This window comes from Theobroma cacao, chromosome 1 (assembly GCF_000208745.1).
Source record: "Theobroma cacao cultivar B97-61/B2 chromosome 1, Criollo_cocoa_genome_V2, whole genome shotgun sequence".
Classification (NCBI taxonomy): Eukaryota; Viridiplantae; Streptophyta; class Magnoliopsida; order Malvales; family Malvaceae; genus Theobroma; species Theobroma cacao.
In genome coordinates, this window is record NC_030850.1 from 36,629,593 (window position 1) to 36,655,765 (window position 26,173).

Here is a 26,173-nt window from a genome sequence, read left to right on the forward strand (position 1 = left end):
GTAAATCATTGGGAGGGTTCTTTTGTAATTATGGAAGAGAATGGGACAATAACCAGCAAAGAAAGAAAAAAGCCTTCATGATATGATTTTTTCCCGTTTCCCTCTTTTTAATATTATTGGAAAATTTTGTGGGCGCTGTATGATTTCTCTGGAAGTGAGGACCACCTACTATTATTATTTGTTTTTTTGCTTTTTTTTTTCCAACTAGGAGTTGAGTACGTCGTAGGGCCCACAAACTTGGGGAGAAAAACCAATGAATTCGAACTTGGAGCTGAGTAGACGTAGGCCCCACCGACACCCAATACAACTAGACAAAACCATCGAAGACAAAGGGGGGTCCCACCTGACGCATGATCCCGCTGGACCTTTTTCCTAGGTCCTTGTCTCCCGGGCCCACGGATGCTGCCCGTGTGCCCCGGGCAGCACCTCCCAACGTCTTACCTTTTTCGTTTTTGGCCCGGGGGACACGTGCGTCCCCAACGGTTCACCCAGCGCATCACCATAGAATTATTTGCACGTACTACGTGGCAGCTATGTGGAAAAAGATTCTGAGTTCTAGGAACGGTCACGATTTCCTATAATCCGCTGAGGCTCAAGCCACTGATTCGTGCCACGCTGGACCGTCGCGACACGGAAACTCAATTATTGTGGGGGTGGGGACCGCTTCCACATGCTTCTCCTCCCCCTCCCACGTCGGAGCACGAGCGCATTCCAGCGCTTTAAAAATGAGTGTCGAGTTTTATCTGATCGGGTGTGTCCATTTTTGCGTGAGCTTGCAAATTTGGAAAATAAAAAAAATTTGTATTTATTTTTGTTTATATTTTAGTTTTTCCTTTTAAGAACATTTTATAAACGTGTACACGAACCGGAGCAGGCATTAAAAATCAGTAAATATATTCACTTCTTGTTTTTAAAATGGTAACATTCATCAAAGGAGCATAATTCCAACTTTTTTTATTATAAATATAAGAAATTATGCAAGTGATTTTAATTTGATTATTAATTTATTATAATGTTAAAATGCGTATTCATTTTATCATGCATTGTTGATATATATATATATATATATATGAATATTTTATACATTAATGATGGTTCGAGGAGAGATCCATCTTAGGTTAGATTGTGATTCTTATCCTTTTTTTAAAAGATAGATAAATTTTTTATTTGCCACTTTCTACAGTTAAGGAGTATTTTCTGCCATAATCAACTCGATAACAACTCAATAACGCACTAAAATGAGTCTTGCTTGAGCCATCACTCTTTGTCACATCATTTTCTCACCAGCCATTTTTTTTCTATAATAAAAAAAAGGGTTACTGCTTTATGAAGCAATCTAAGTAGAGGCAAGTTGAGGGAATTTGTTTAATCTCCTAGTGGAATTGAAAATCACCCTTTTTCCTTTTTGGAGTGACAATGATACTGATTTATGAAATCTAGATCTTTTACAAGGCAAGGACTCTTTCAAGCTTTTGCTTGCGTGATTGCTGGACCACAGTAGGTTGCATGTCAAAACAATCTTGCTGCATCCTGTAGTATCAATTCCATACATTTCTCTGCATAGTGCTGAGATGAAGTGGTCTTATGACCATTTGCTTTGCTCCCTGGTGGTTTTATGCTACTAGTGGATTTGATTTTCTATCAAAATCAAAATCTCAAAAGTTTCCAATGCCCCATCAAAGTAAGATCCAGGAGTCTGCAAGCAGGAAAAGTGTCCTGCCGCAAAACTAGCATTTCAATAACACTTTGCATCCATGTATCGATAAGAAGGGGAGGGAGGGGTCAATGATAAATTAAGGCGAGAATTGAATAAAAAGAATGATTGAACAATTTAGTGTTTCTTAAGGTTTCCTCTTTCTGCAAACAAGGTGAAAGCAATTGAAGATTATTTATATTGGTTCCCCGTTCAACACAGAAATTCAAGAACAACATGTTCAGAAAAATATCTGGTTCCACGAGATAAATCTAAGCGTCAATGAGGCTGGTTTAAGGAAGAGAAAAAAGGAGAAATGACTATCCAAGGAACATATGACAAACAACACTAGCCAGTGAGAGCAGAGTTGAGAGCACTATGCACATCAATTCCAATTTGGGCTTCAGCTTTCTCCAAGTCAGTTGTGGCTGAGCTCAGCTTCTGGGTGAACTCTGCAAGCCCTTTCTGAACAAGACTTGCATCAATTCGATCAAGTGGAACGGCCTCAACAGCTATTACATCTGCAAAAGAGTTGGCATGGATAAAAGCAAAACCACTGCTGATGAAATACTTTGTCACTTCATTTCCTTCATGCACTGATAACACTCCAGGTTTCAATTCTGCAATAGTTGCTACATGTCCTGGAAGAACACCCATCTGTCCAGTTGTGGCTGGTACTATAACCATGTCAACCTGGAAACAGAGAAGTTAAGAGACCCAGAATCCAGCTTATGCACAAAATGTAATCTATGATTTTAGCCATTATTATTATTTCCTTCATCCACTTTACCTTTTTTGTTGTTCAAGTATCAGACTATACTTACGGCAACATTTAGACACCATGAAAAGTTGCATTCCTATTTCAATTCATATAGGGTTAATACTTGTGGCACAACTCACCTTGCCCCCCACCCAGCCCACACCAAAAACGTTGAAGCGTAAGACATACATAAGACGACGTAACTCCCTCTAACTCTCTCTCTCATTCTTTCCATTTAGTTATCTCTCAAGTGATCCTGTGGGGCAGGCACAATATACTTCTGTATCATTACTTCATTATATTCACCATTGCTCAAACTTAGTAAAACAGCAACAAAACTAGTGACCTAATCTCTTCTTCAAAAACTACTGACCTAGTTTATTCTTCATTACGTGGTTGGGGTGCGGGGGGAGAAGAAAGACAAAAAAATATTTGGATGCCATATGCATGAACAGGTAGGATATATATAAACAAACTCTTTTAACAGAAGCTTAGCTTGAATCATCCAAGTTAAATAGAAGAGCTAGATAGGGTCAGGTTCAGTTTATGAAAAGATAAAGAGATTCCCTAAATGGACTTCAGTGTTGGCACCTTTTGGCTTTTGAGAGAAGTAAAGATGGAAATGGTAAAAAATTTGAAATATAGAATTGGAATCACAGCAAGGATTGGCAAACTTGATCGAATATCAGCATTCTCACCATCCTTGAAGGAACAAAAATAAGTGATAGATTCACTGTTGGTTTGGTAGTTATAACTTGATCAAATATCAGCATTATCACCATCCTGAAGGAACAAATATAAGTGATAAATTCAGGGTTGGTTTCGTAGTTAAGGTGCAATATTTTTGAATTGCACATCCCCACAAGATCAATCTATAGTCATAAGGCTGAAATTAAATAGTTTTTCCGTTTCCTTTTGTGTTAACTAGTCTCAACTCACCATCTTTGTGCAGCTTATGACAAGTTCCAGTCAATGGCCTAATATCACAGCAAGGCAAATGCTTTTCAAAATGAAATTAAAGAAAAACCATAACCTAATAACATAGCAAGCACTATCCTCCAACTAAATGGGGAGGAATATAAAGGAACTAAATCTGAATATATAGGCCTTATCATAATAATATTGTACTAAAAACTGAAAATGCTTGTTCCTGTTGTCTGTGTATTACTTACCACTACCTGAATAAAATAAAATCCAGCTTTCCAAACATGAATGCACTGAACTTATGAGGGAATGTCAAGACAGGTTTTACTAACAAAGGGGAAATGTACTTCGTAAATGACAAAGCAAAGGCCAATCAAAGTACAATCCCTCACTCTGTTTTTGTCTCCTCAGGGACTTGAAAACTCTCATTATCAATGTAACTGCACTTCTTAATACAATTCCAAATGAAGACACACACGGATATGCGTGACATCATTTTGACTCCTTGCTCTTAAAGGAATAGTAGAAAACTAGCAGGGACAAGCAGGAGGAAACAGAAACCAAAAAAAATTGCAAGAAATGTTTCCGCAGGACAAAGGAGACGCAGCTAAAAGATATTCTATAATCACTGTCGGGAAAACTTCAATATTTGTCAGCAAAGGCAATATGAAGAAGCCCCTAAAGTTACAAAGTTAGATAATACACTCAAAATTGCAGGCAAATACTGCAAATATGTTAGCTTCAAGGGAATTAAATTTCAGTACAGAATCTGTAACTCAACCTGAAGGTATGTCACATGGAATATATAGACAATTAGAGACCCTTTCAGATTCCCACCATTGCAAACTGCTAAAATAAGTAAGAGGCATTGCCTTATTGCATTCTGGAAAAAAATTACTGACATAATTTGACCCAAAAAAGATAAAAGGCTTGTCCTTAGGCTTGTTGCATATTCATAGTATGGCATAAAGTATTTAACTTCAACATTGCTAACCCCAGGTAGCAGCATTGTCAACAAATTGAAAATGTCTAGAAATCAAAACGAAAAATAATATAAAAAAAAACCCAAATGTTACCTCTTTAGTGGCCAACTCAGAAGCATAAGGAAGAACGAAATTGACAGTGAGCTTGGACGGAATGGAGGAAGGAGTAGGAGGACGGGGCTGCATGAACGAAAGAGGGGTCTTGGGTGGGTCCATGTTCGGGATCACTTTCTTCCATGCCTCCAGGAACGTGGCATCCGCAGTCTGAGCCGCGGGCAGATCAGTGGAGAAGGGTCGAGCCCTCGCTGCTAAAATGGGTCGGGCCAATAGCCCCGACGCTCGCCGCAACATTCTCGTACAGGTTTGGGGGTGGTCGCTCGGCTCTCGCAAGGTCGGAGACAGGGAGAGAGAGTATCGGGGGAGGAGGGCGGGGGTCCTTTCACTACCTTCCTTTTTGGTGGCTGTGTTTGTGAAAAATTGGAAGAGAAAAAAGGAAGAATCTCGAGTTGTCTTAGTTTTTTGGACTTATTAGAATTTGGGCTTTTCTTTGGGCCTCTAGGTGGTCCATTTGGGCTGCTTTCGAGTTATATTTTTTTTATTAAAAACATATATTTTAAAACTTATAAATATTTATTTTTAAAAATTTTAATTTATTAATTAACGACAAATAACATTTTATTCATATAAAATTTATAATTTAATATTACATTACATATAATTTTTTTTAATAATGAAGTTCCGGTTCGAGTAATAATTCTTTTTCGACATTGACCCTAATTTTGAACCAATTTTTGTCTTATATTCAATGTTGAAAAAGTTATTGATAAATATGATGTAAATAATGTATTGGAAAAAGTAAATAGCTTAATAAAAAAACTGATGAATTGCTATTATAATGTAAATAAATTTATAAAAAAATTCATCAAGTAGGAAATGAAATGAAAGCCATGAAAGGATGAAGAAAGTGCAGCATTACACAAAATTAAACTGATTTTTGAAGAAGGAAATATTTCATTGGAAAACATAAAAACCTAGGTTGGGCTTTCCATATATTCACCTAATTGGGCCGAGTGGGGCCCGTTGGCTGAAATAAAAGGTTGGGCTTTTCATAAATAAATTCAATTGGCCGAAACAGGGCCGTGGGCTGAGAATCGTAATTTCCTAGTGAAAGCCCATCTATAAATGGCCGTTAACGAGCCATTTTCCCTAGACAAGCGCGTCGTCCTCTGCCATTAGGGTTTTTCCTGTGTAAACCTCTCGTCGTCTTTGTGTTATTGGGTAGCCTCTCTCACTCCTCAACCATGGCGGAACAGGTTCAGATCTCTCTCTCTCTCTTAGCAATCGGATTCTAGCTCGGTTAAGCTTAATTAGGCATTTGCGAATGCTTCCACTTTGTTATTTATCTGTGTTGCTCTTACTCTTGCTCTGATCTGATCTGATTTTTCTTTTTACTTTGTAATTTAGACGGAGAAGGCTTTTTTGAAGCAGCCAAAGGTGTTCCTTAGGTAAACTTAACATTCTTCTTTCTGTTAGTTTTTACTTCTTGTTCTGGAATAATTTTAATAAGTCATAGTATTCCTCCTCAGCTCTAAGAAATCTGGGAAAGGAAAGAGGCCTGGAAAGGGCGGGAATCGCTTCTGGAAAAGCATTGGGTTGGGCTTTAAGACACCCAGAGAGGCAATTGAAGGTTGGCTTTGCTATCGCCATTTGTCTCCTTGTTAAGACTACTTGCCTTCATATTAGGATTAAACTTTTCTGTAATGTAATTTGATTTTGCTACGTGATAGAGGTTTTAGCATTTGCATGCGTCCTTGTGTTTGAATATTTGGAGTGGGAAATAACTGTTTTCTGGTAGAGTATCAATAATTAAACTCTCTAGCCTTATTAGGTAGTCGGTTTGGTGATTTGGGAGCTCCTTTCTTTAGAATTTTACTAGTATATTTTTACATTGGAAACTGATTTAGTTACGGGGGCATTTTTTGGATGTCTTCAAATAGAGCTATTTGTTTAGTATGCCCTTTTTTTTGTGGCATTTCTTTAGAAAGTGTGTTTTATGGATCAGATACTATTCCTAGGATACAATGTGAAAACCATGTCTTAATAATCTCCCTGTGTCTTGGGTTAACATGGTTCTGGTGAGCTATCTTTTGCTTTAATCTATGAATGTCTTTGTCTGGAAATCAAACAATGCTCTTAAGAACATTCTTAAATTTTCACGTCTTGCTTTGCATTGTACAGCCATGAGGCTTTCGTATTTTTGATGGTTATCTAGATTTTACCCTTACTAGATACATTTTCCTGTTACCACTATTTCATTCTCTCTATATTATGTTCCAGTTCACTGCCCATTTTACACATGGATTTGTTGAAACTTATATTGGAGGTTTTGCTTTTGCTCAGGAACATATATTGATAAGAAATGCCCATTTACTGGCACTGTTTCTATCAGAGGCCGTATCCTTGCTGGCACTTGCCATAGTGCAAAAATGATGAGGACCATTATCGTTCGACGGAACTACCTCCACTATATCAAGAAATACCAAAGGCAAGATGTTTTTCATCTTATAGATTCATTAATCTTTGTCTTAATCTAATTTATTTTTTCATTTACAAGACTTATTATATTGATTTGTATTATTTGCAGAAGAATGTGATGTGCATTTATGAAACACTCTCATGCATGTTGTTCTGATTTGGTACCAATTCTTTTTCAGATATGAAAAGAGGCACTCTAACATCCCAGCTCATATATCCCCCTGCTTCCGTGTGAAAGAAGGAGATCATGTTATTATCGGGCAATGCAGGTTCATAGTTTAATTGCGATTTACCATTTACTTATTGAATTGTCTCACTGTGCCCTGAAACCCCAGCAGCACCCCACCACCCAAAAGAAAATGAATGCTTGAGGAAAAGAGGAATGGCATGGAGATTATTACTAACCATATTAATTTATCAATTAATTTTGCAGGCCTTTGTCGAAGACAGTGAGGTTCAACGTCTTAAAGGTCATTCCAGCTGGATCTTCTGGAGGTGGGAAGAAGGCTTTTGCAGTCATGTGAGAGATTTGCTATTGAAATGGCGAAACTGTAGTGTCAGTTTTGAGATGTATTCACCATATGAACTTTGGTTGATTTCTTTCTTATGAAATTCTAGATTTTGCTTTAGCTCTTTCTGTTGATGGGAAACATAAAGTTGTTCGCCGGAAATCTCCATTATTACAATTTTGAGAATCTATTTATATGTTACTTTTTCCAAATTATGATGTTAATCCTTTTGAGTAGAAAATATCAATCTTATGTTAATCTTTGATTGCTTTGTCACAAGTTACAACATTGTTGGTCTATCCCGTCTGTCATTTATTTGGAAATATGTATCATAGGTAGGTCTATGAATGCCTCGCTTTTCTGCTGGAGGCTAGGGCCTGGAGATAGAGCCCACTATGCCTTTGGTCTCCCATTTATGCAGTAATGGATTAGAGATCAACATCAGTAAGCAATTGCTGCCCCAACTGGTTGCATACTTCCTCTCATGGTATGCTTTCCTTCTCCCTAATTCTTAATCAATTGCATTGTTGTTTATTCGAGAGAACATTGCTACTGACAGAAAAGGAGTGAGAATCATAGAAAGAGCCCAAAGATAACTTGACTTTTTTTCTTTTTCCTTATTTCTTCGATCGGATACCCTCAAACTTTTAGCTCCTATGGAATTTGCTAACAAATAAGCAGAACGTCATACATGGGCACTGTCCAATAAAAAATAATCATATTACAAACATTAGTCTTACCTAACATAGTGATGGTGACTCTGGAAGGTGGTGGAAACCGGGAAATCCCTTTTCTCCTTCCCCAGCCATCTGGATTCTTGGGTGTGTTGATAAAGGGGAACTTCTACTTAATGTTAAATGATACTCTTTGAGATTCATTTAACCTGTTTAGTTAATCGGATTTTATAATAAGGGTATGATTTAAGATTTATTTAACCCATTTAGTTAATCGAGTTATCATATTAATATGTATAATTTGATTCGTATAATCTGTTTAGTATCTTTAGGTCAGCAGAGGAATTGAGAAGAAATAAAAATTTAATGATATAACTTTGCCGTGGAAGATGGGATACGTGGGATCCCACTCCTTAAACTAATCCACAAGGCTGCACTGATGGGCGGCGGGAAAGGACAAGAACCCCTCATTTTACTTTGTCCAGGTGTGATGATTTCTTACACTTTTGGATAATCCAACTCACTAATTCTCATCTAAGATCGGTTGACTTGGACTCAAAGCGGATTGGATACGTGATAACTTTGAGATTGACTCTCATCAAAGTCATCTAAATCAAACAAAACCCATTGAAGGGAAAGCATATGGAACTTGGCCTCTTTGGAAAAAATAAACATAAAACAAATGTTTGGCACTTCTACTTGATTTCCCACTTGCCCCATCGCCATTTTTATACCATATTTTGAAGACTAAATCGGCCTAATCTTCAGTCTTTGAACAGATAGTCAAAGAAACAAGGTTGGAGAATGTACGTAATGACAAGGAAATACGAATGTAAATGTAGTTATCTATGCAAGGAGAAAGGGATGTTTGTGTTGTAAAATGACAAGGATTAATGAACCTAATAAAGAGGTCTCTTGCTAGGGGAATGAATCCACCACTAGAAATTTCTTTGGGTTTTGTCTGATTTGCTTAAATAATTACAAGGTATTCAATTGAAAGCGTGTTTGACTGAAGTTTAAATCTTCTAAAATTTTATATTCTGACCATCATCACCAATATGTTTTTTTGATTGTTTGATATTTTTGTCTTCACTTGATGTTTTACTTGGTGTTTTTTTTTTTTTGTATAATTTTAAATTACAGTGTCCAATTTTATGTTATAAATGAAAATTTATAATCTTTAAATCCTAAATCATAAGCTCTGATATAAAAAATTTAACAAATATATGATGTAAAATTATGAAAGAGACACTAAACAAAGGCAGAAGAAGATTTCTGTTTGGGGTTCCAGGGTAGAACAATCCAAAGTTTCAGAGAATGGAAATGGCTATATATGTACACTACTAGACAAAGGAATAATCCTGTTGTTTGCCACCATATTCCTGGGAACATGTCATTGGAGAAGTGAAAACCTGTACAAATCCTTTTTTAGGCCTATAACTCTGGAACCGACATCCCACAGTACCCAATGCATTAATTTTCACATCTGTTTGTTTTTTTCACTCAATTGGTATCTGATCCTGGCTATGCTTTGACATGTCTCCCAAGGGGCCATACGAGAATTTGCTGAGAAAAATCAAAGAGAGTAAGAAAAGCTGTAAAATCAACACAAAGGGACCAAAAACATTAAGGATTCCAACGGGGAACATGCCTAGAGTGCAATGGAAGCAAAGTGAGAGAGAGTGCCTTTTCTTTCTTTTATTTGTTTCCCCTTTGAATAGCCAAAAAATACCCAAAATTTAACTCTCAGAGACTTAAATGAATTGCAGGGTTCGACCCAAAATTTTTAATGTTCTGATGGAAATACAGGGTGCTGTGCTGTCTATATGATGATCTCCATTACCCCAATTGTACCTGTTGAATTCAATTCCACCGCTGTTTCTGGTCACAATTTCCTTCCTTTTCATAAAGAAAAAAAAAAAGATGTAAATTCTTTCATCTTTCCTTATCTTGACTTCGGGGAATTTGGCCTAACCTTTCTGACTTGTCAATCACAAGTTTTTTCATGGAAGGAACACTTACTTGCTCTTTTCCTTTCATCTTAAAAAAAAAAAACACTCATAAAAGAGCTTGGGAAACTTGACTTTATTGCAAATTATAAGAAATTCTTAAAGAATGTCACGTCAAGTACTTCAAAAATAATAAATAAAATATTATAATATCATATACAATAGTTAAAAGATTTTAATAAATCGTGAATACTATACATCTTATTAGGTTAATTTTTTTTTTAAAATAATGTTATTGTGACATTTATATAGAGTTAATACCGAGCAATAAAGGAAAAAGAACACACATCCGAGCATTTGGTTCATTAATTAGTGCATGATCTCTCTACTTAAAAGAGTAAAGTTTAAATCTTCCTCTCCCAATTATCAAAAGGGAAAAGAACACAAAAATTGGTTTACCTAACAAGCAAGAGCATGCAGACCATGCCAAGAGGCAGGAGAAATTTTGCAGAATATGATTAGCCAAGACTGGTCCTGTTGAATCAAATGAACCCCCATGGTGTGTGCAGGTGAGCTAAGGTCAGCTTCACTGTATGTATCTGGGTTAGACTTTTTAAGACTCGAATTTAGGTAAGCAAAAAGCCAAAAGAAATCTCTGGGAAAAGCTTGGTTTCCCATACCATTGACCACATCTTTACCATCCCACCAACATTCCTTTCCCCTTTTCTCTGTCTGAACTAATCAAAAATTTTCCCTAATTTTTTATACTAAACAAATTGGAACTACTGACCCAACAAACAATCCCTTTGCAAATGTTCTGTTTTTATGTTTAAATTATATAAATAAAGAAAACCCTTAAACCCTTAACTCGAAAGGAATGCCATTCTTCTTGAAGCATGCCAAGAGTGTGCAGCAAGCAATGAAAGCACACGCGATCGAAGGGAGTATTATATTATATGAGAAGTAATGATAGAATTATGGCAGGGATTTGCCTTGTATTATTTTAGAATGATAGTGAGACAGTCATGCTTATTTATTATATATTTTTTTATAATAATGTTTTGGAATATAAATGGTCTGCCGCTGTTCTTGGTTTCCTCGTTTGAATCCATTTCTTTTTTGAATCTGCTGCCCTGTCTTTCTAGGTATCATAGCCATCCATTATTCCATCATCTTCCCATTGTTCTTCTCTTAGGGTTTCACAAAAAAATCCTTGAATAATTTTTTAAAAATATTACAAACGATAAGTGAATATATAAATTAAATTTTGAATTAAAGAAGTTTATTTTATTGTTGAATTTATAAGTTAACATCATTTGGAAACTTATTAATTTGGGTGAAAAGAATGCTTCTAAAAAAGTCAACTAATTGATACCCGAGTATTTAACTTATTGATTGATGTATTATTTTTTGGTCTAAAGAGTAGAGTTCGAATCTCATCTCCTCAATCAAAAAAAAATCAACTAATTGAATAACATATAATAGTAATATAACTAATTTAACAGCTGAGATCACATGACTGTTCTAAAATAAAACACTACCCAATATCTTATTAGTTAACAAAAATTTTGTGACTTAATTTGGATAACATATATGCATTAATCTAATATTAAATTCATATAAAATTAAAACTGACTTATGGCTATTAGATTTCTTGATCTTATGGTTAAATAGATTCGTTAATCCAAACCCAAAATCTCAAATAGAAGCAATTTTCCTCTAAGAGGAAAAAAAAAAAAGCAAATGGAAGGTCCCCTCGAAAACTACTCATCATGTAGTGAAGTCGACCTCCCATGTCCAAACACCATGGAAAGTTACCTGATAACTGTCCACACTGAATCCAAGACAAATGATTAAATTAACCCCTTTTTCAGCACAACAAACCAAAACAATAAAACAAAACAAAAAGATAAATAACAAAATGACCCCTTGAATTGTACATATTTTTACAATTAGCCACAAATTTACATTTTTAATTCAAAAATATGTTACTTATATGAAATCAGTAACATTTTACTTCACATAATTATGCAATTTATAAAAACTTTACTTAATAGGTATGTTGTTAGATGAAAAATGTGAATCCGAAATAAAATATTATTAAAATTTACTCAATTTTTCACTCAATTTCTTTATTTTTATCGTACTTAATTATAATATTTTATTCATACTAAATTGAGTTTTTGTTTATTTTTTGTGATAATAACGGTTATTTCTTCTGTAATATCTGCAATTTGACGAAACGTATTAAATAGTAGACAAAAATAAAGTTACCAAAGTTTGTAGTCGCGGTGGGAGACGGAGATGGGCCAGCTGGTTCGGTTGAAAGGCTCTTTAATATGTTTGGTTCGCATTGGTCCGGGTTTGAGCCTTGGGTGCGTCTGGGATCAGGACGACACAGCCCGCTGCGTCTTTAAAAATCTGCGCCCCTCGGCATTTACTACTGCTTAAATTGAATGACTCCATTTAATGCTTTCTCCTCTCCATTCATTATAACCCCAACGACGCCATTTCTGCTCCCCCCTCCCTCTCTCTCTCTCTCTCTCTCTCTCTCTCTCTCAACTTCCATATCCGTCTCAGCTCGTCCGTACAGCGCTGTTCATTGCACGTGACATGCACGTGATCCTCCTCCTCTGGCTTCTTTCGCTTAAAAGCTACATCCGTCTCTTTTGGTAATACTACTACAAGAGGAAAGAAGATGGCGTCGATNCGTCCCCTCCCCCTCCCTCCTCTCTCTCTCTCTCTCTCTCTCTCTCTCAACTTCCATATCCGTCTCAGCTCGTCCGTACAGCGCTGTTCATTGCACGTGACATGCACGTGATCCTCCTCCTCTGGCTTCTTTCGCTTAAAAGCTACATCCGTCTCTTTTGGTAATACTACTACAAGAGGAAAGAAGATGGCGTCGATGGCTTCACCGCCACCGTTGGTACTTAGCGTTATCGGAGGAACTGTCACTGCTGCGGAGAATAATAACACCAGTGAACGCTCGCATTCTTCGTCGTCGTCTTCTTCTTCGTCGTCGTCGATTGAGAATGTGAAGCCGAGTATAATAATTATAATTTTGATCCTGTCCATAACGGTGCTTGTTTCCGTCTCTCTTTGTCTACTCCTCCGCCACCTCAACCGCCGTTGCTTACGTCACCTCTCTCGCTCGACTACGTCGACTATCACCAGCGCCGCTGCCACCGCCAGCCACCGTGTCAGTCCCGAAGAATCGCAGACGGCTTCGTTGCTTGATTCTCTTCCTGTTTTTACCTTCTCTTCCATTATTCGCCGCTCCAACAATGACTCGACGGTTTCCGGAGATTGCGCGGTTTGTTTGTCCAAATTTGAATCGCACGATCAGCTCAGGCTTCTCCCTCTTTGTTGCCACGCGTTCCACGCTCATTGCATTGATACTTGGCTCGCTTCAAACCAAACTTGTCCTCTTTGCCGCTCTCCTCTCTTCGCTTCCGAGTCTGATCTCATGAAGGTTTTGCTTCAGTCTTCTAACTCCGCAGCTGCGATTGGAAGTGGCGGAAGTGATAGTTTCCGGCTCGAGATTGGCTCTATCAGTCGCCGTCAACCGGGCTCCGAATCCGGTGAGCAGAGAAGGTCTTATTCCATTGGCTCTTTCGATTATGTCGTCGAGGAAGAATCAGAGGTGACTAGAAATCAAACTCACCGGAGAACCGTGTCCGATAAGGAAGATGTTGCAGCACCTGTGGCAGCTTCAGAAGCGAGCCTCGCCGCGGAGGTTGCTACTGGAAGGAGTTGGCTTAAGGAATACGTGGATAGGCTTTCTTTTTCCTTATCGTCTCGTGCTATGTCGTTTCGTAGCTCAGGAAGGTTCTTCACCGGGAGCAGTCGCCGAAGCGATATCTCCGGCGTCGCTGTAGATTACGACGTGGAAGCAAATCGCATCGGCGAGGAGATCAGCGAGATGTTTCGTTGGTTCTCAGGGGTGTGAGCGTAAATACGAGGTTTGACGTAGGGACATTTCTTGCATTTTCGGCTTTTTGATTCGATTAGTTCGCTCTTGTTTTTGCTTATTCCACTCTGTTCCTGATGGATCGGACAACACACACACCAAAAGTTCAGAGGAAGAGTGGACACAGCAAAATTTTTGAGTGCAGGTCAAGCTACTTTTCTTTTTTCTTTTTTTTACCATTTTATCCGCTGTAGATAAAGTAGGAAAAAAAAGAACAAGGCATTTATAATCCCCGGTTATTTTTATTTTTAACTTTTAGTAGAGAAATTTATATACTGCTTTAAAACTGCTTTTAATGATCCGGCGGTTCCCATTTGACCTTGGAAATTTTACGGGATTTATATAATGTGGCATAATTTTTTTGACAGTATTTAGCATAGTTGATTTATAGCAAATGTGATTGATGGGATTTCGTGTCCATAGCATTAAATATCTCACCCAACATTTGTACATAAAAAAAAAAACTATAATATATTTAATTAGGTAAGTTTTGATATCTTGTTACGGAATTTTATTTTTCATTTAATAAAAATATCAATTAAGTAAAAAAGTAAATTTAAAATCTATCTCATCACTTAATAATATAAAATCCGTAATGTAATGCTATTACTTTCTAAAATAGAAAGAATAGCATTTGATAAGATCTCACACATTAGTGTTGGTGAGATCTGCATTTCTTATTCTAAATTTAGAGTTTATTTTGATGTTGTAAGTATAACTACTTAGTACTATAAGATTGGTTGTACCAAAAACAATGGAGTAAATAGTATATACATTTATATTGATTAACAAACTCACCTCAACTACTCAAATGAGAATTCATGGGCATGCAATAACTAGCAAGTACCTGTTGGTTTTAATTGCTCCAACCAAAATGGCTTGTTCATGCTTTTAGGTAAGGGTAGTCGGATCTAGAAGCATAAATTTTTGTCCATCTCCTTTAAATGGGAGTCATTGGTAGACAAAAGGGAATACTTGAAGCAGTAACTTTTGTAGGTTAGTTTTTTTTTTTTTTTTTNCTTTTAGGTAAGGGTAGTCGGATCTAGAAGCATAAATTTTTGTCCATCTCCTTTAAATGGGAGTCATTGGTAGACAAAAGGGAATACTTGAAGCAGTAACTTTTGTGGGTTACTTTTTTTTTTTTTTTTTCTCTTCTTGGGTTTATTCCTTGTAGTTGAAATATAATTATTTCTATTTATATAATCCTATGATGGTTTGTCTTAAGCAAGACAAAAGTGTACTAAAACCAAACATCAAAGAAGATCAGATGGGTGCCCACTATAACTGTTTTAAGGACTTGTGTCCATTTGTCATGTTGGATTCTTTCATTATGCATTAGAACATAAGGTGATATTTTGCTTTCAGCTTCAACTATTGTTTTGTTGGTACTCAAAGCATTTTTGGTGGGTGTTTTAAGTAGTTTTGGTCGGGTGTTTTGTTCAGCTTAAATGAGCTGAATATAATTTGGGTTTAAAAATTTAAAGTTCTTCTAGTAATGTTTCGTGATTTTACTGAATTTTGTTTTTATTAATTTGAGGGCTTGGAATGAAGTTCCTAAGAGGTCCAAGAGGCCCAACCCGGCCTAGTTGGGAGGGGTTTTGCAGCTCTATGTCCAGCAAAGCAGAAGAGAGAAATTAATCCTAGGACAAGCTTTAACAGGATCAGTTTTGGCAGCAAAAGACACCATAGACAAGTAATTCATAGTATAAGTACAGATCAAGATATTTTAGCCAACTTTTGACCCTCAAAGGTTCTCTTGACAATATAGTACTTACCACGATGAATCTTACTACAACACTTCTTCTATAGTGATATCAAGATCGCTAATTAATGTCACAAGGAACCAGAGTTCATCAAAGCAAACTAGGCTGTGGCAATACAAAAAAATTTCATTCAGGATCTCAGGAAGTAGAAATATGCTAGAAAAGTGGGGGGAGGGGGGAGTGTGGGAAAATTGCATGCTGAAGGAAAATTTCCAGTTACAACATTTCCAGGCATTGTCTCATTAAGGGCTTAAGCAATTGATGATATGAATCAGATGTGGTTTAACAGAGGAATTAATAAACAACTCAAAGTAAGAATATGGTTCAAAAACACAGCACTTCTCTGTCCAGCATTGCAAGGAAAGGAACTTCCGCTATAGCACCCTTTCTTCTGCTTGATCCCTTGACCACGATCTTCAAGAACAAAGGTAGAATTCGTCCGACCATTACTAAATAGAATACACCAAAAGAAGGGACCTTTATGGAACCCAACCAGGCCGACTCCCACCTCAGTATTCGATTTATTTTTCAGAAGAGATAAGCTCTTCTTGTCTTTAACAAGAACATGAGAGAAGGCTAGGGATGGCTCTGTATATTTGGATTGACAACCCACGATGTGGCCAGTAATGGTGCCGAAAGTGGGCAGCTCTACACCACAATTGGGAGCAAAAACTTCAGTGAAGTCATCATCTGGCGGTTTACAGTTTACAGCACTGTTGCCACTGCAGTTCCCCTTGCATAGCTCAACATACCGGAGGGCCATGCACCCGAGACCAGGGCTGTCATTTAGTTGAGGAAGTTTTTGAGCAGTTCTATTCTGGTTAATGATCTCAACAAGATCATTTGCAGGGTTTCCTGATAAACAAGCAGCAAAGACAACCTAGTTTCAGCAAATTTCAACATATCAAAGAAGAAGATCTTTTTCAATGAGTTGGTTATAAAAATAATTGCATACTAAATACATGGGGTTATGCTATTACACCATGTCTCTCACAATCAACCACAATGGGCAAGTTTCATAATTAGGGACACAGAAGACCCTACACACACTAACGCCCAATGTAGCACTTGGAATCACAGGAACCATCAAGCTCAGTATACTTAGCCACGCAAACAATGTACCGGAATCACTTAAAACCAATGCAGCCTTGCATGCCTAAGAGCTGACAAATGAAACGTTACAGAGAGAGTGAGCAATCATGGTTCAAATTTCTCGTCTTTAGCAATTCAAAGGCGAATTTATTTGTCATTTCCCGCAAAGCATGGATGAGAGGGGTTATTAAATTTTAAAAGTGCGATGTAGATGGAAAGAAGGTGGAGATAGAAGTTATATATCCTATGGACAGTAGGGCGAGTGTGACTTGCTGGATCCAACTACTAATGTCAGAAACTAAAAGTTGAACTACCAAATGAACCGCCCTAGTATCTCAATATAAGTAATGTGCTTCAATCTTTAAAACAGAGCTCTCTGATAAAATAAATGTGATGCATTAATTTCTTGTTCTATTAAAAAAGAATGGAGATGAAGAGCAATCTAGATTCTAGGGGGAAGTTGATGATAAATTGGCTATTAATAATTTGGAATATATGGGTGAAAAATGAAAGAAACTCACAGGGAAGGTAGTAGTCTAGTAGATCTTCTAAGATTTCGACGTGTTGGTGAACATAGGTGAAGAAAGGATTAAAACAGAATACATTCACAAGTCGTCCAAAGTTATTGCTGTTACAGAAATGCACAACCTAGAGATATCTCAAGTCAAATCAACGCATTAGAAGGAGAGAAAAAGGAAGTCTATGATCCAGTCACCCCTTAGTCTAACTCTTGCTTCTTGTCTTTTGTGCTTCTTTGGAACTTTGACAATAACATGCTTGCAATATCTCGATCCAAGTACCCAAATTTAGCTACCATATTATTGAATTGAGGTGTTTTGGCCCAAGAATTGACAATGCAACATATTTAACTCGGTCATTTTCTCTAAAACAGAACATTTTTGCAATAAACACAGGTTTTTTTACTGACAATGGAGCCCATTGTGAAAAGATTGGTACACTCTGAACTGCTTAAAAATGTGCAAGTCCCGGCTAAAGTAGCTACTAAAAAACATCTTGTCCCAAACAATTGGGACAACTAGATAAAAGCACAAAGTCTCGTCCCCCCAAGCTTTGCTCATGAAGTTTGAGACAAGTTGTCATTGAACCTATATGGGCAATGATTCGGGTATTTGAAGGAATCATCCAGAGAAGAGATTGTCAGGACAGATAACACTTCCATTCCAGCTAAATTGGTTCCCATATTATCTTCAGGTCTAAACCTATATCCAGTAACTGTAATAGTCTGAATCAAGTGAAAGCTTTTCCAGTCCTAGGTTCTTAATTAGTAAGCGATTTAGTCTGTCTATCTGAGATTCCAACTGAACAGAACATAGCCTTCATTTTCTCGAACCCATCCACCAACAAGAAAGGCTGTAAAACCACTTTCTATGTCCTACCACCTTTTCAAAAATCTTTTGCAAGTTCTTATGGTGCATTTCCCATAGAAGCAGTAATCAGACAAAGAACGAGGTTTAATGTGAAGTGTTTAGCATCCAATAGTTCAATCAAAAACATAAACCGAAAACCAAGTAGTAGATGGTGTAATAATAACAGCTAAACTCCAAAAAGGAAATACAGAAAGCATCTTACCATGGTGCTTGGAACAAACAGCAGTTGCCAGAAGTAGATGACACAGTAGAATCCACTCACAGAAACAGAGCTTCTTCATCACCATTGTCACCAACACTTGTTATGTATGTCGAGACCCCAGATGAGCCTTTCTTTGCAAAGATTAAAAGCGCCAAAAAACAGGAAAAAAATGAGAAAAGAGAAACCCTAGTTCCAGATTAAAAAGAAAAGAAAAGAAAAAAAGGGTCTGCTCCTTTTGCCAACTTAGCTCAGTGAGAAGTGAGCCGAGTGTGAATGGTAAACGGGGACCGAAAAATTTTTCCGGGAAAAAGTAAGGGATAAAGTGCCTTGATGTTGCAGAGATTAAGGACATATGATGGCAATGGTGGTCCCAAGTAGCCGTTGATTTAAATGTACAAATGCAAAGAAAATATATATACGCAGATTTTGGCTGATTATAGAATTTCAAAAGGGAGAGAATTTAAGATGGACCCACCGTGGTCGTGAAAATTGAGACGATAATTAAAATGGAAGGTGGCTCCATTGGTCTGATTCTGATTTTTTTCTTTGAATTTAATGGATTGTTCTTCAGTATCCAATGCACGACATTTAGGATAAAATATATAAAAATTAATATTCATAATACTTAAAATAATTCATTAATTTTTTTAAAAAATTTAATTAAATTTTGTTATTTTTATTTTAAATCAAATAAATTTTATAATTAATTATCATTAATCAAAATATTAATTATTATTTTATGCAAATATCATCATACTACATTTCATTTATTATAATATATTAATATGTTATATTAAAATCACGTGATATAAAAATATAATAAATAATATTTTAATTAAATCAGTCATTAATTATAAAAATTTATTTAATTCAAAATAAAAAGTTTAAGTGCTTATTTGGTTCAAATTATTTAACTTGAAAAGAAAGTATAATGATTTGATTGAACGGAATAAAAAAATAAAAAAATTATTTAAAAATTTTAAAATAGTTTAATATTTTTTAAAATATCATATCAATTTAATGTTTATCTTAATTTTTGTGAAAATAAAAAATTAAAAATAAAGGAAATAGAAAATTGATTTTATGTATTGTTGGAAATATAATTCTTGTCTTGCAAAGTCCTACTAATATGAAAAACTTTTTTTTTCATAACAAGAAAAAAAATAAAACTTAGAATTTATTGAAAAATCTCTGAATTATTTAAAAAAATTCAAATAAACTTGTATTTTTTATTATATTTAATCAAATCTTTATATTTTTATTTTGAACTAAATAAACATTTATAGCTAATAATTGACTAATTACTATTAATCAAAATTTACTTATCATTTTTATATCACATGACATTAATTTACTATATCGACATGTCATAGCAAATAATGATGTATCATGATGATATAATCATGTAAATTTTTCACCATTGATATTAATAGCACATCATCTCACATAAATATAAAATAATAAATAATAATTAATTAATTATTAGTAATAAAAATCTATTTGATTTAAAAAAAAGACAAATGATAAAATGATAGTAAATTTTTAAAAAATAATTTAAAGATTTTTTCAAGTATTATACTAAATTTTTTGTATTGATAATTGCATGTAAAATCATTATTAAATTGGGAGGTAGAAAATAAAATATCTATAAATACAAATGTTGGGGCAAAAAATAATTTTTAAGAAATTAAAAGCTGTAAAAAAAATAAAAAAAATCATAAGAAAAAAATTGTTTTATTTTTTTTTGTCAAAAGAAAAAAAAGAAACGAGGAAGTTTCTGGAAAAAGACACGTAGGCCTATAAAACCCAGAGAGGTAAACGAGGGCTTTAGTTTCCCTTGTTGTTGGCAAACGCTCCCTTAGCTTACACTGCCCCTGATTTCGTAGCTTGCTTCTTATCCATGGCGTCTACATTTCTCGCAGTACCCAAAGCGTTTACTCTAAAGAAGCCAACCCTCCCTTCCCTCTCCAACCACAAATTTCTGGGTTAGTTAGCGTTTGTTGCCTTTTTGGTTTTGTGCAAGAATACCTGCTTTTGTATTGTTTACTTAGTTTCTAATCTGTTTCTCTCCATGACTTTGGGTGCCGAGCAGGGTCTCGAAGAAACTCTCTTAGAATCAATGCAGTTGCCAGTAAATGGGAACCCAACAAGGTATTATTCGTTTAGTTTCTTAATTCGAGTTCAGATAGAGACAATTTATGTATTTATGAACGGATGCTCTTTTTGGATGTTCATTGTTATGCTAAATGTACATTTGGTTTTCCAGGTTGTTCCACAAGCTGACAGAGTTCTTATCCGTCTCCAAGAGTTACCCGAGGTTTGCTTACTCTGACAAATTTTGTTGCAATTGCTTATTCTATCTAAGCTGGTTTTGAAGTGGGTTTCCTTTTCATAGTGTATCTAGCTAGATTATGTGTTTCTTTGGTGCCAATCTTGTTTCCTAGAAGTACAAATTTTGCTACTGTGGTCAGCACTTGTTCGGTTTCTTGCTTTCTGAATTTTAAGAAATGAGAATGGCATAACTTGGATGATTGTTTGTGATGGTGGGGATTGGATAAGGAAAGGGGAATTATGATATTGGTGGATGAATTCTTGTTACTTGGCTGTCATGTATAAATTTGCAAATCAGTTGGCCTCCTTAGCGGAGTATCTATTTTCTGTTAATCTTGTGTGATAGAATTTCTTCTTTCCTTTGTTGTAAATTATCTCGCTAATGAATTGCCTATTTTATACCACAGAAATCAGCTGGTGGAGTTTTGTTGCCCAAATCAGCTGTCAAGTTTGAGAGGTACCTGATGGGGGAGGTATGATAAGAATTCTTATGCATTTCCGCCCGGTTTTAAATGAATTTTTGGGATTTCTTTGTTAATTCTATTATTTCTGTATCAGATAGTTTCTGTTGGTACTGATGTAGGAAAAGTGGAGCCTGGAAAGAAGGTAAATACACACACACACACACTCTGCCCCACTGCAATTTCAATTTTTTGAGCAATTCATTCATTCTCATGCTAAGTGCTATGTTGTTTGCAGGTTCTTTTCTCTGACATAAATGCTTATGAGGTTAGTAGCATTTCTTTTTTTTTTTTCTTTTCTGGTGAAAAAGATTTTTTTGTGTTACTTCTTTGGTCATATTGTTACTTTAATTTTGAGTGGACAAAGCAAGGGGATCGAGAATAGGGATCTAGGAAAGAGGTTCTAGCAAGTTTTGCACCTATTTCAATCCAAGGTCATGCCTTTATTTTGCTTGAACTATTGCCCAAATCTCTGTCAAAGTGACGTGAGGGTGAGACTTATGTTGGTTTTATCTTTATCAATGAGGGGATTAATTCTCCTCGCATGGTTTCATGTGATGAGACTGCAAACTGTTCTCTGCACCCAAAGGTTAACTCATTAAAATTTTTTTAAGAATGTTAGCCCTCAATGTTTTCTGTTTATAGGTCATTCAATTTGTTCACTTTTGAGAGGATAAGAAGTTTTAGAGTGGCCATACAAGGATTGTTGTTTACTTTGAGGTTAGGGTTGTTAGAATATGCATGGCATTACCAACTGTTGGGACCCGGGACTTATATGTTGTAATTTAGTCCAGAGGCATTTCTTCCAGCTTCCAAGAATTTCCCTGGCCTCACCATTCTTGCTTGTGAAAAAAAATACTTGTTCTGCTAGGACTGTTAAACTCTCTCTCTCTCTCTCAATGACCAACTAATAACATGATGGTAACTGTTATAATGATGAATGTTTTTAGGCACGAAATCTGATTCATCTGCAGCATTTATATCACGTCATTCATGGTTGTAGGTTATCAGTGCAAAAAAATGTTTTATTTGCCTTCATTGACATAATGGGTTGCTCGTCTCTTCCTTGCAGATCGATTTGGGGACGGATACTAGGCATGTCTTCTGTAAAGAGAGTGACTTGTTAGCTGAAGTCGAGTGAAGTTTCTGCACTTTGATCTACATTAAGAGAGTCCTCTTTGATGGCGGCACTTATGGAGTTAACTCTGCCTTGTGCCTAACTTCAGATGTGTTTCAAAGTTGAACAGTTCTTGTTGCTCTTTGTTTCCTGCTTTTAGCACTTTTATGTCATGAACTTTACTGGAGAGGATAGTAATTCAGGAATAATCAATATATTTGATTTTCTTTTAATTGAATTCAATGTTGGATGATCATCGACTTCTTCCAACTAAATTGTTTTGTTGCTAAGATCGATAGGAGCCCAAACCAACAGCTTAAAGACAGCACATGCATGCACAAATGTGCATACACATATATATTCCCGTATACACACATTATATATGTATGCACATAAAAGGTGAATGCAATAAAATGAAGGGAATATGGTATGTTGTAGGTGAATTTGCATGTTAAAAAAGCATTAAATTAATAAATGAACCCTCAAGGCTACAATTCCAACCTATTATAGTTTTCAATAATGTTACCCTCTATGATTACAAGCTAGAATTCGAAAAGGCGCAATTCTATCATCCCCTCCTTTCTCTTTGGAGAATACCAAGCGACAACTTTTCCCGAATGCAGAAGCCTCAAGGAGTAGCTCAGGCTGTAAATGAGATCCTCAATGTGAGGGCCTCGTTCCCCTGATTTCGAATCAAGCAAGAACTTTGAATCTACTCGAACGACAATTGGCCCTGCAACCTGCATGGCAGAATAAGAAACTTGAATCAGAGCTGATTCGATGATCACTCAATTGCACTCCTCCTATCACATTTTAGAGGTCCATTTGAAAATGCACTTTCAAAGAGTCAGTTGACAGGAAAGAAGTTCATTTGTTGCCTCCTATTCTAAAGAATTTTCATCAAGAACTCCATAGAGAATGCAGGAGATGATAGTGAATTGTCTGCAATATAACATGGATAACTTACCTGCTGTTGAAAGATCAAATTTAGTCTGGGAGATGATAGTGAATTGTCTGCACTACTAACAGAAGAACTCTTGAAAATTCTTTTGGCGAATGATGGAAGTGAACATATGTCCAAACGAGTATCTACTCGGGTTAGATCACCATATAGCTTCCGGAACTGCCCATGCTGAAAAGTGTAGCAAACTGACCCAAATAAATCCACATTCAAAGGACTTCTCTTGTTAATGGTTGTAGGAATGTCACCCTCTCCTTGTGATTTAGCACTTGCGGAGTTTTTCCTTCCTCCAAACCAGGCCGCACATGTGCCTCCTAGAATATGATTGAGGAGAAAGAAAAAAGGAACTTGAAAAGGAAACCTTGTCTAAAACAAAGCACAAGAAGTGAACAAATGAAAATTTGGGGCATCACAACTACTGTGAAGAAATTATTTATAGAACTTATTTCCTCGGTATTATAACTCTCCCACAAGTAAGCAAGATGAAAGGAACAGCAGTTTCCTTCAAGGCTCTGCTCTGTTAGCATAATCTAAAATATAACATGAACTAAAGTAATAGAAGATGGTACAATAAAATGGTAGTATTATCAATTTTACCATATTGAGTGCAGAAGAAGGCAAGGTTACCAAAGGGGGAAGTGAAGGGAAAAGACGAGAGAGACAGACAAGTAAACCATACCGTGCAATACAGAAAACTTTACCTATAATTCCAGATATTGCTGCATGAGGTTCTTTAAGACACACATCATATGATGGTCGGAAAAATGATCCTTTGTTGGTCTTTACAAAGACATCCTCTTTTGTCTCCTTTCGCCTCCAAAAATCCTTGCTCTTCTCATAAGAAAATGCAGCCTTTGCACAAAATCCTGGCATTAAAGCAGAAGGAGCCTCACCACCTAGTGCATTGAAAGCCTGGGGATGGCCACTGTTTCTGTGTATACCAAAATGATATAGTAACCCTGAATCAGAAGGAAGAGAAGACACATCTAAGGATATTGATTCTGGAACCTCCCAATATTTTCCTTTATGGTCCATAAAAAGCTCAGGCCATGCAGCATCCAGTGTGATATCGTGATCAGGAAGCTGTAAATACACACAAGTGGTACAATAACGTAGTTTAAGAGACCCTCATTCACCATCATGGAATCAGAAAGACTGACGTTATGAGAAAAAATAATTAAAGTAACACAGTTCTGTCTGGAATTATCTAAGTAAACAATATCAAACTTTACGCTTCTGATCAGAGGCACGCTTGAATATTCAATTTGCTAGACTTCTTACTTGAAATTTGAATAGGAAGAACTAGACTTTCGACTTAAACTGCATATCACATATAGGCACTAAAACTTCTTAAATATTTTCTCATCATACTAGCTCTACCAGTTCTATTACACTTAACTTCAACTAAGCAAAATTATTCTAACACAGAACAACTCAACTAATACTTTATCATGTGTGACGTAGATATAGAACTATTAAAGTATGCCTCCAGCACAACAATCTTTATCATTTAACTGATATTCATATGGAATTGTGGTCTTGCCACTTGCAAAAGTCTGAAGCTTACTAGAGTTCACTTTTAATTCCCATCATTTCTCATTAATAAGTAAAGCATCTGCCAGTTATAAAGATGAAAAACGGAAATATTAACATATACCAGATGTTTGCAAAGAAATATATGAAGAAGGTGAACGGAAATTGGAATGCATGCCTGGTGATAAAGCTTGAACTTGTTGCGATAACCTTTCCTCTCACCCTGCCGTTCTGTGCTCCACAGTAAGGATGAAGAGGGAGACAAGGAAAGCTGAGTGGCTAACGCAATTGAATACAGTGCCTTGTCAAGAAAATGCTTAGCCGCATCTCGGAAAACAGAAAGCTCCAACTCATCAGCACTCTGAAGCTCCGTTTTAATAGCAGAGATTAGTTTCTTTGGCCTAAACTGACCAATTATTCCAAGCCACCTAAAGGAGCAAAATACATTTTCTTTGAGACATGCATCAAATAGCATCAGAGTACTAAAGTGAACAACTTCTAGCTTAAGAGAACAACTTTATGCAACTGAATCTATGTTTATCCTTCTATTTTCTTTCTTTTGCAATGGAAGAAAAAAAGAAAAACATTTTCAATCAACACTATACTTCACAATTTCATATTATCCAACAACCACATACAAATCATCTCCTTTTCCATTAAAAAAGAAAGAAAAGGGTACAAACCCAAGAGAGAGAAAGTGTAGAATGGTGCAATACCAGTTAGAAGTGGAGGGTCTGAGCAAGAGAGACTGAAGAGAGAAAGAACCCAACTCTTTCTGTAAAGGAGGAGACAGAGAAGGAATGATACCCAAAGGAAACCCGTTTCTCAAAAGTGAAAGCTGTTGAATTCTAAGGGCTCTGCTGGCTCGAGCTCCATCCACCGGAAACGACTCGCCTGGAACCGACTTTGCCGTGCCTTCCAAAGTCTGTGGGGTGGATATGTTCTGATCCCAAAATGCAGAGTCCATTGCCGACTTCAGGTTCGCCATTGAGACTAGTCTCTGGGTTTTTCGTTTTGGGTTTCCCTTATCTGAGTTGCTTTTGTCCTATTCCGAACACAAGGGTTTTGGTCCCTTTTTTGGCCTCTGGTGGGAGGGGTTATGTTCTGAAGGTAAGAGGGTTTAAGCCTTTGTCTATTTTTAGGGTGAAGATGCTTCCAAGTAGATGGTCCAAGCTGTCATAGGTAACTTGCCACGTGGAAATTAAATTTATTTAAATACATAAACATGAAATTTCCACGTAAGCAGAAGGAATAAGACATACCAAAAACACAAATTTCAATTAATGGTGACGGTGAATGCTGTTTTGTCTTCATTTACTTGTAAGCAA

At 36.3% G+C, this 26,173-nt stretch overlaps 6 protein-coding genes across 7 annotated transcripts; 3 read left to right on the forward strand and 3 right to left on the reverse strand.

Moving 5' to 3' along the window:
* Window positions 1,823–4,855, reverse strand: LOC18614544 (ATP synthase subunit delta', mitochondrial). Its single transcript, XM_007052345.2, has 2 exons — window positions 4,454–4,855; window positions 1,823–2,386 (listed from the first exon to the last, which is right to left on the reverse strand). Exons 1-2 carry the CDS (start codon window positions 4,709–4,711, stop codon window positions 2,042–2,044), a joined length of 603 nt encoding a protein of 200 aa, XP_007052407.2. The 5' UTR covers window positions 4,712–4,855; the 3' UTR covers window positions 1,823–2,041.
* On the forward strand, window positions 5,572–7,667 carry LOC18614545 (40S ribosomal protein S11). The gene is made up of 6 exons (XM_007052347.2): window positions 5,572–5,673; window positions 5,825–5,865; window positions 5,947–6,047; window positions 6,761–6,905; window positions 7,075–7,164; window positions 7,329–7,667. The coding sequence occupies exons 1-6, from the start codon at window positions 5,662–5,664 to the stop codon at window positions 7,417–7,419; spliced, it is 480 nt and encodes a 159-aa protein (XP_007052409.2). The 5' UTR covers window positions 5,572–5,661; the 3' UTR covers window positions 7,420–7,667.
* Window positions 12,265–15,009, forward strand: LOC18614546 (E3 ubiquitin-protein ligase ATL4). Of its 2 annotated transcripts, XM_018114757.1 has the most exons (3): window positions 12,265–12,736; window positions 12,935–14,142; window positions 14,893–15,009. In XM_018114757.1, the coding sequence occupies exons 1-2, from the start codon at window positions 12,726–12,728 to the stop codon at window positions 13,974–13,976; spliced, it is 1,053 nt and encodes a 350-aa protein (XP_017970246.1). In that variant the 5' UTR covers window positions 12,265–12,725; the 3' UTR covers window positions 13,977–14,142; window positions 14,893–15,009. The 2 variants fall into 2 exon arrangements, with proteins under 2 accessions (XP_017970246.1, XP_007052410.2); XM_007052348.2 differs by lacking the exon at window positions 12,265–12,736 and having other exon boundaries at window positions 12,764–14,142.
* LOC18614547 lies at window positions 15,913–18,840 on the reverse strand. The gene is made up of 2 exons (XM_007052349.2): window positions 18,443–18,840; window positions 15,913–16,615 (listed from the first exon to the last, which is right to left on the reverse strand). The coding sequence occupies exons 1-2, from the start codon at window positions 18,525–18,527 to the stop codon at window positions 16,032–16,034; spliced, it is 669 nt and encodes a 222-aa protein (XP_007052411.2). The 5' UTR covers window positions 18,528–18,840; the 3' UTR covers window positions 15,913–16,031.
* LOC18614548 (10 kDa chaperonin) lies at window positions 20,236–22,589 on the forward strand. Its single transcript, XM_007052350.2, has 7 exons — window positions 20,236–20,427; window positions 20,535–20,593; window positions 20,709–20,759; window positions 21,181–21,246; window positions 21,332–21,379; window positions 21,473–21,502; window positions 22,307–22,589. The coding sequence occupies exons 1-7, from the start codon at window positions 20,343–20,345 to the stop codon at window positions 22,373–22,375; spliced, it is 408 nt and encodes a 135-aa protein (XP_007052412.2). The 5' UTR covers window positions 20,236–20,342; the 3' UTR covers window positions 22,376–22,589.
* Window positions 22,784–25,934, reverse strand: LOC18614549 (protein TRIGALACTOSYLDIACYLGLYCEROL 4, chloroplastic). The gene is made up of 5 exons (XM_007052351.2): window positions 25,562–25,934; window positions 25,024–25,273; window positions 24,014–24,395; window positions 23,319–23,626; window positions 22,784–23,091 (listed from the first exon to the last, which is right to left on the reverse strand). Exons 1-5 carry the CDS (start codon window positions 25,831–25,833, stop codon window positions 22,894–22,896), a joined length of 1,410 nt encoding a protein of 469 aa, XP_007052413.2. The 5' UTR covers window positions 25,834–25,934; the 3' UTR covers window positions 22,784–22,893.

Coding starts and splice junctions, on each gene's coding strand:
- LOC18614544 (XM_007052345.2), bottom strand. CDS start 4,711: ATGTTGCGGCGAGCGTCGGGGCTATTGGCCCGACCCATTTTAGCAGCG. Junction 2,387..4,453: donor CTGAGTTGGCCACTAAAGAG/GTAACATTTGGG, acceptor CTCTGTTTCCAG/GTTGACATGGTTATAGTACC.
- LOC18614545 (XM_007052347.2), top strand. Junction 6,048..6,760: donor ACCCAGAGAGGCAATTGAAG/GTTGGCTTTGCT, acceptor GCTTTTGCTCAG/GAACATATATTGATAAGAAA. Junction 6,906..7,074: donor TATATCAAGAAATACCAAAG/GCAAGATGTTTT, acceptor ATTCTTTTTCAG/ATATGAAAAGAGGCACTCTA.
- LOC18614547 (XM_007052349.2), bottom strand. CDS start 18,527: ATGGTGATGAAGAAGCTCTGTTTCTGTGAGTGGATTCTACTGTGTCAT. Junction 16,616..18,442: donor TGTTTGTTCCAAGCACCATG/GTAAGATGCTTT, acceptor CTTGTTTATCAG/GAAACCCTGCAAATGATCTT.
- LOC18614548 (XM_007052350.2), top strand. CDS start 20,343: ATGGCGTCTACATTTCTCGCAGTACCCAAAGCGTTTACTCTAAAGAAG. Junction 20,428..20,534: donor CTCCAACCACAAATTTCTGG/GTTAGTTAGCGT, acceptor GGTGCCGAGCAG/GGTCTCGAAGAAACTCTCTT. Junction 21,247..21,331: donor AGAGGTACCTGATGGGGGAG/GTATGATAAGAA, acceptor TTTCTGTATCAG/ATAGTTTCTGTTGGTACTGA.
- LOC18614549 (XM_007052351.2), bottom strand. CDS start 25,833: ATGGCGAACCTGAAGTCGGCAATGGACTCTGCATTTTGGGATCAGAAC. Junction 25,274..25,561: donor AGACCCTCCACTTCTAACTG/GTATTGCACCAT, acceptor TTGCTCCTTTAG/GTGGCTTGGAATAATTGGTC. Junction 24,396..25,023: donor AGTTCAAGCTTTATCACCAG/GCATGCATTCCA, acceptor GTGTATTTACAG/CTTCCTGATCACGATATCAC.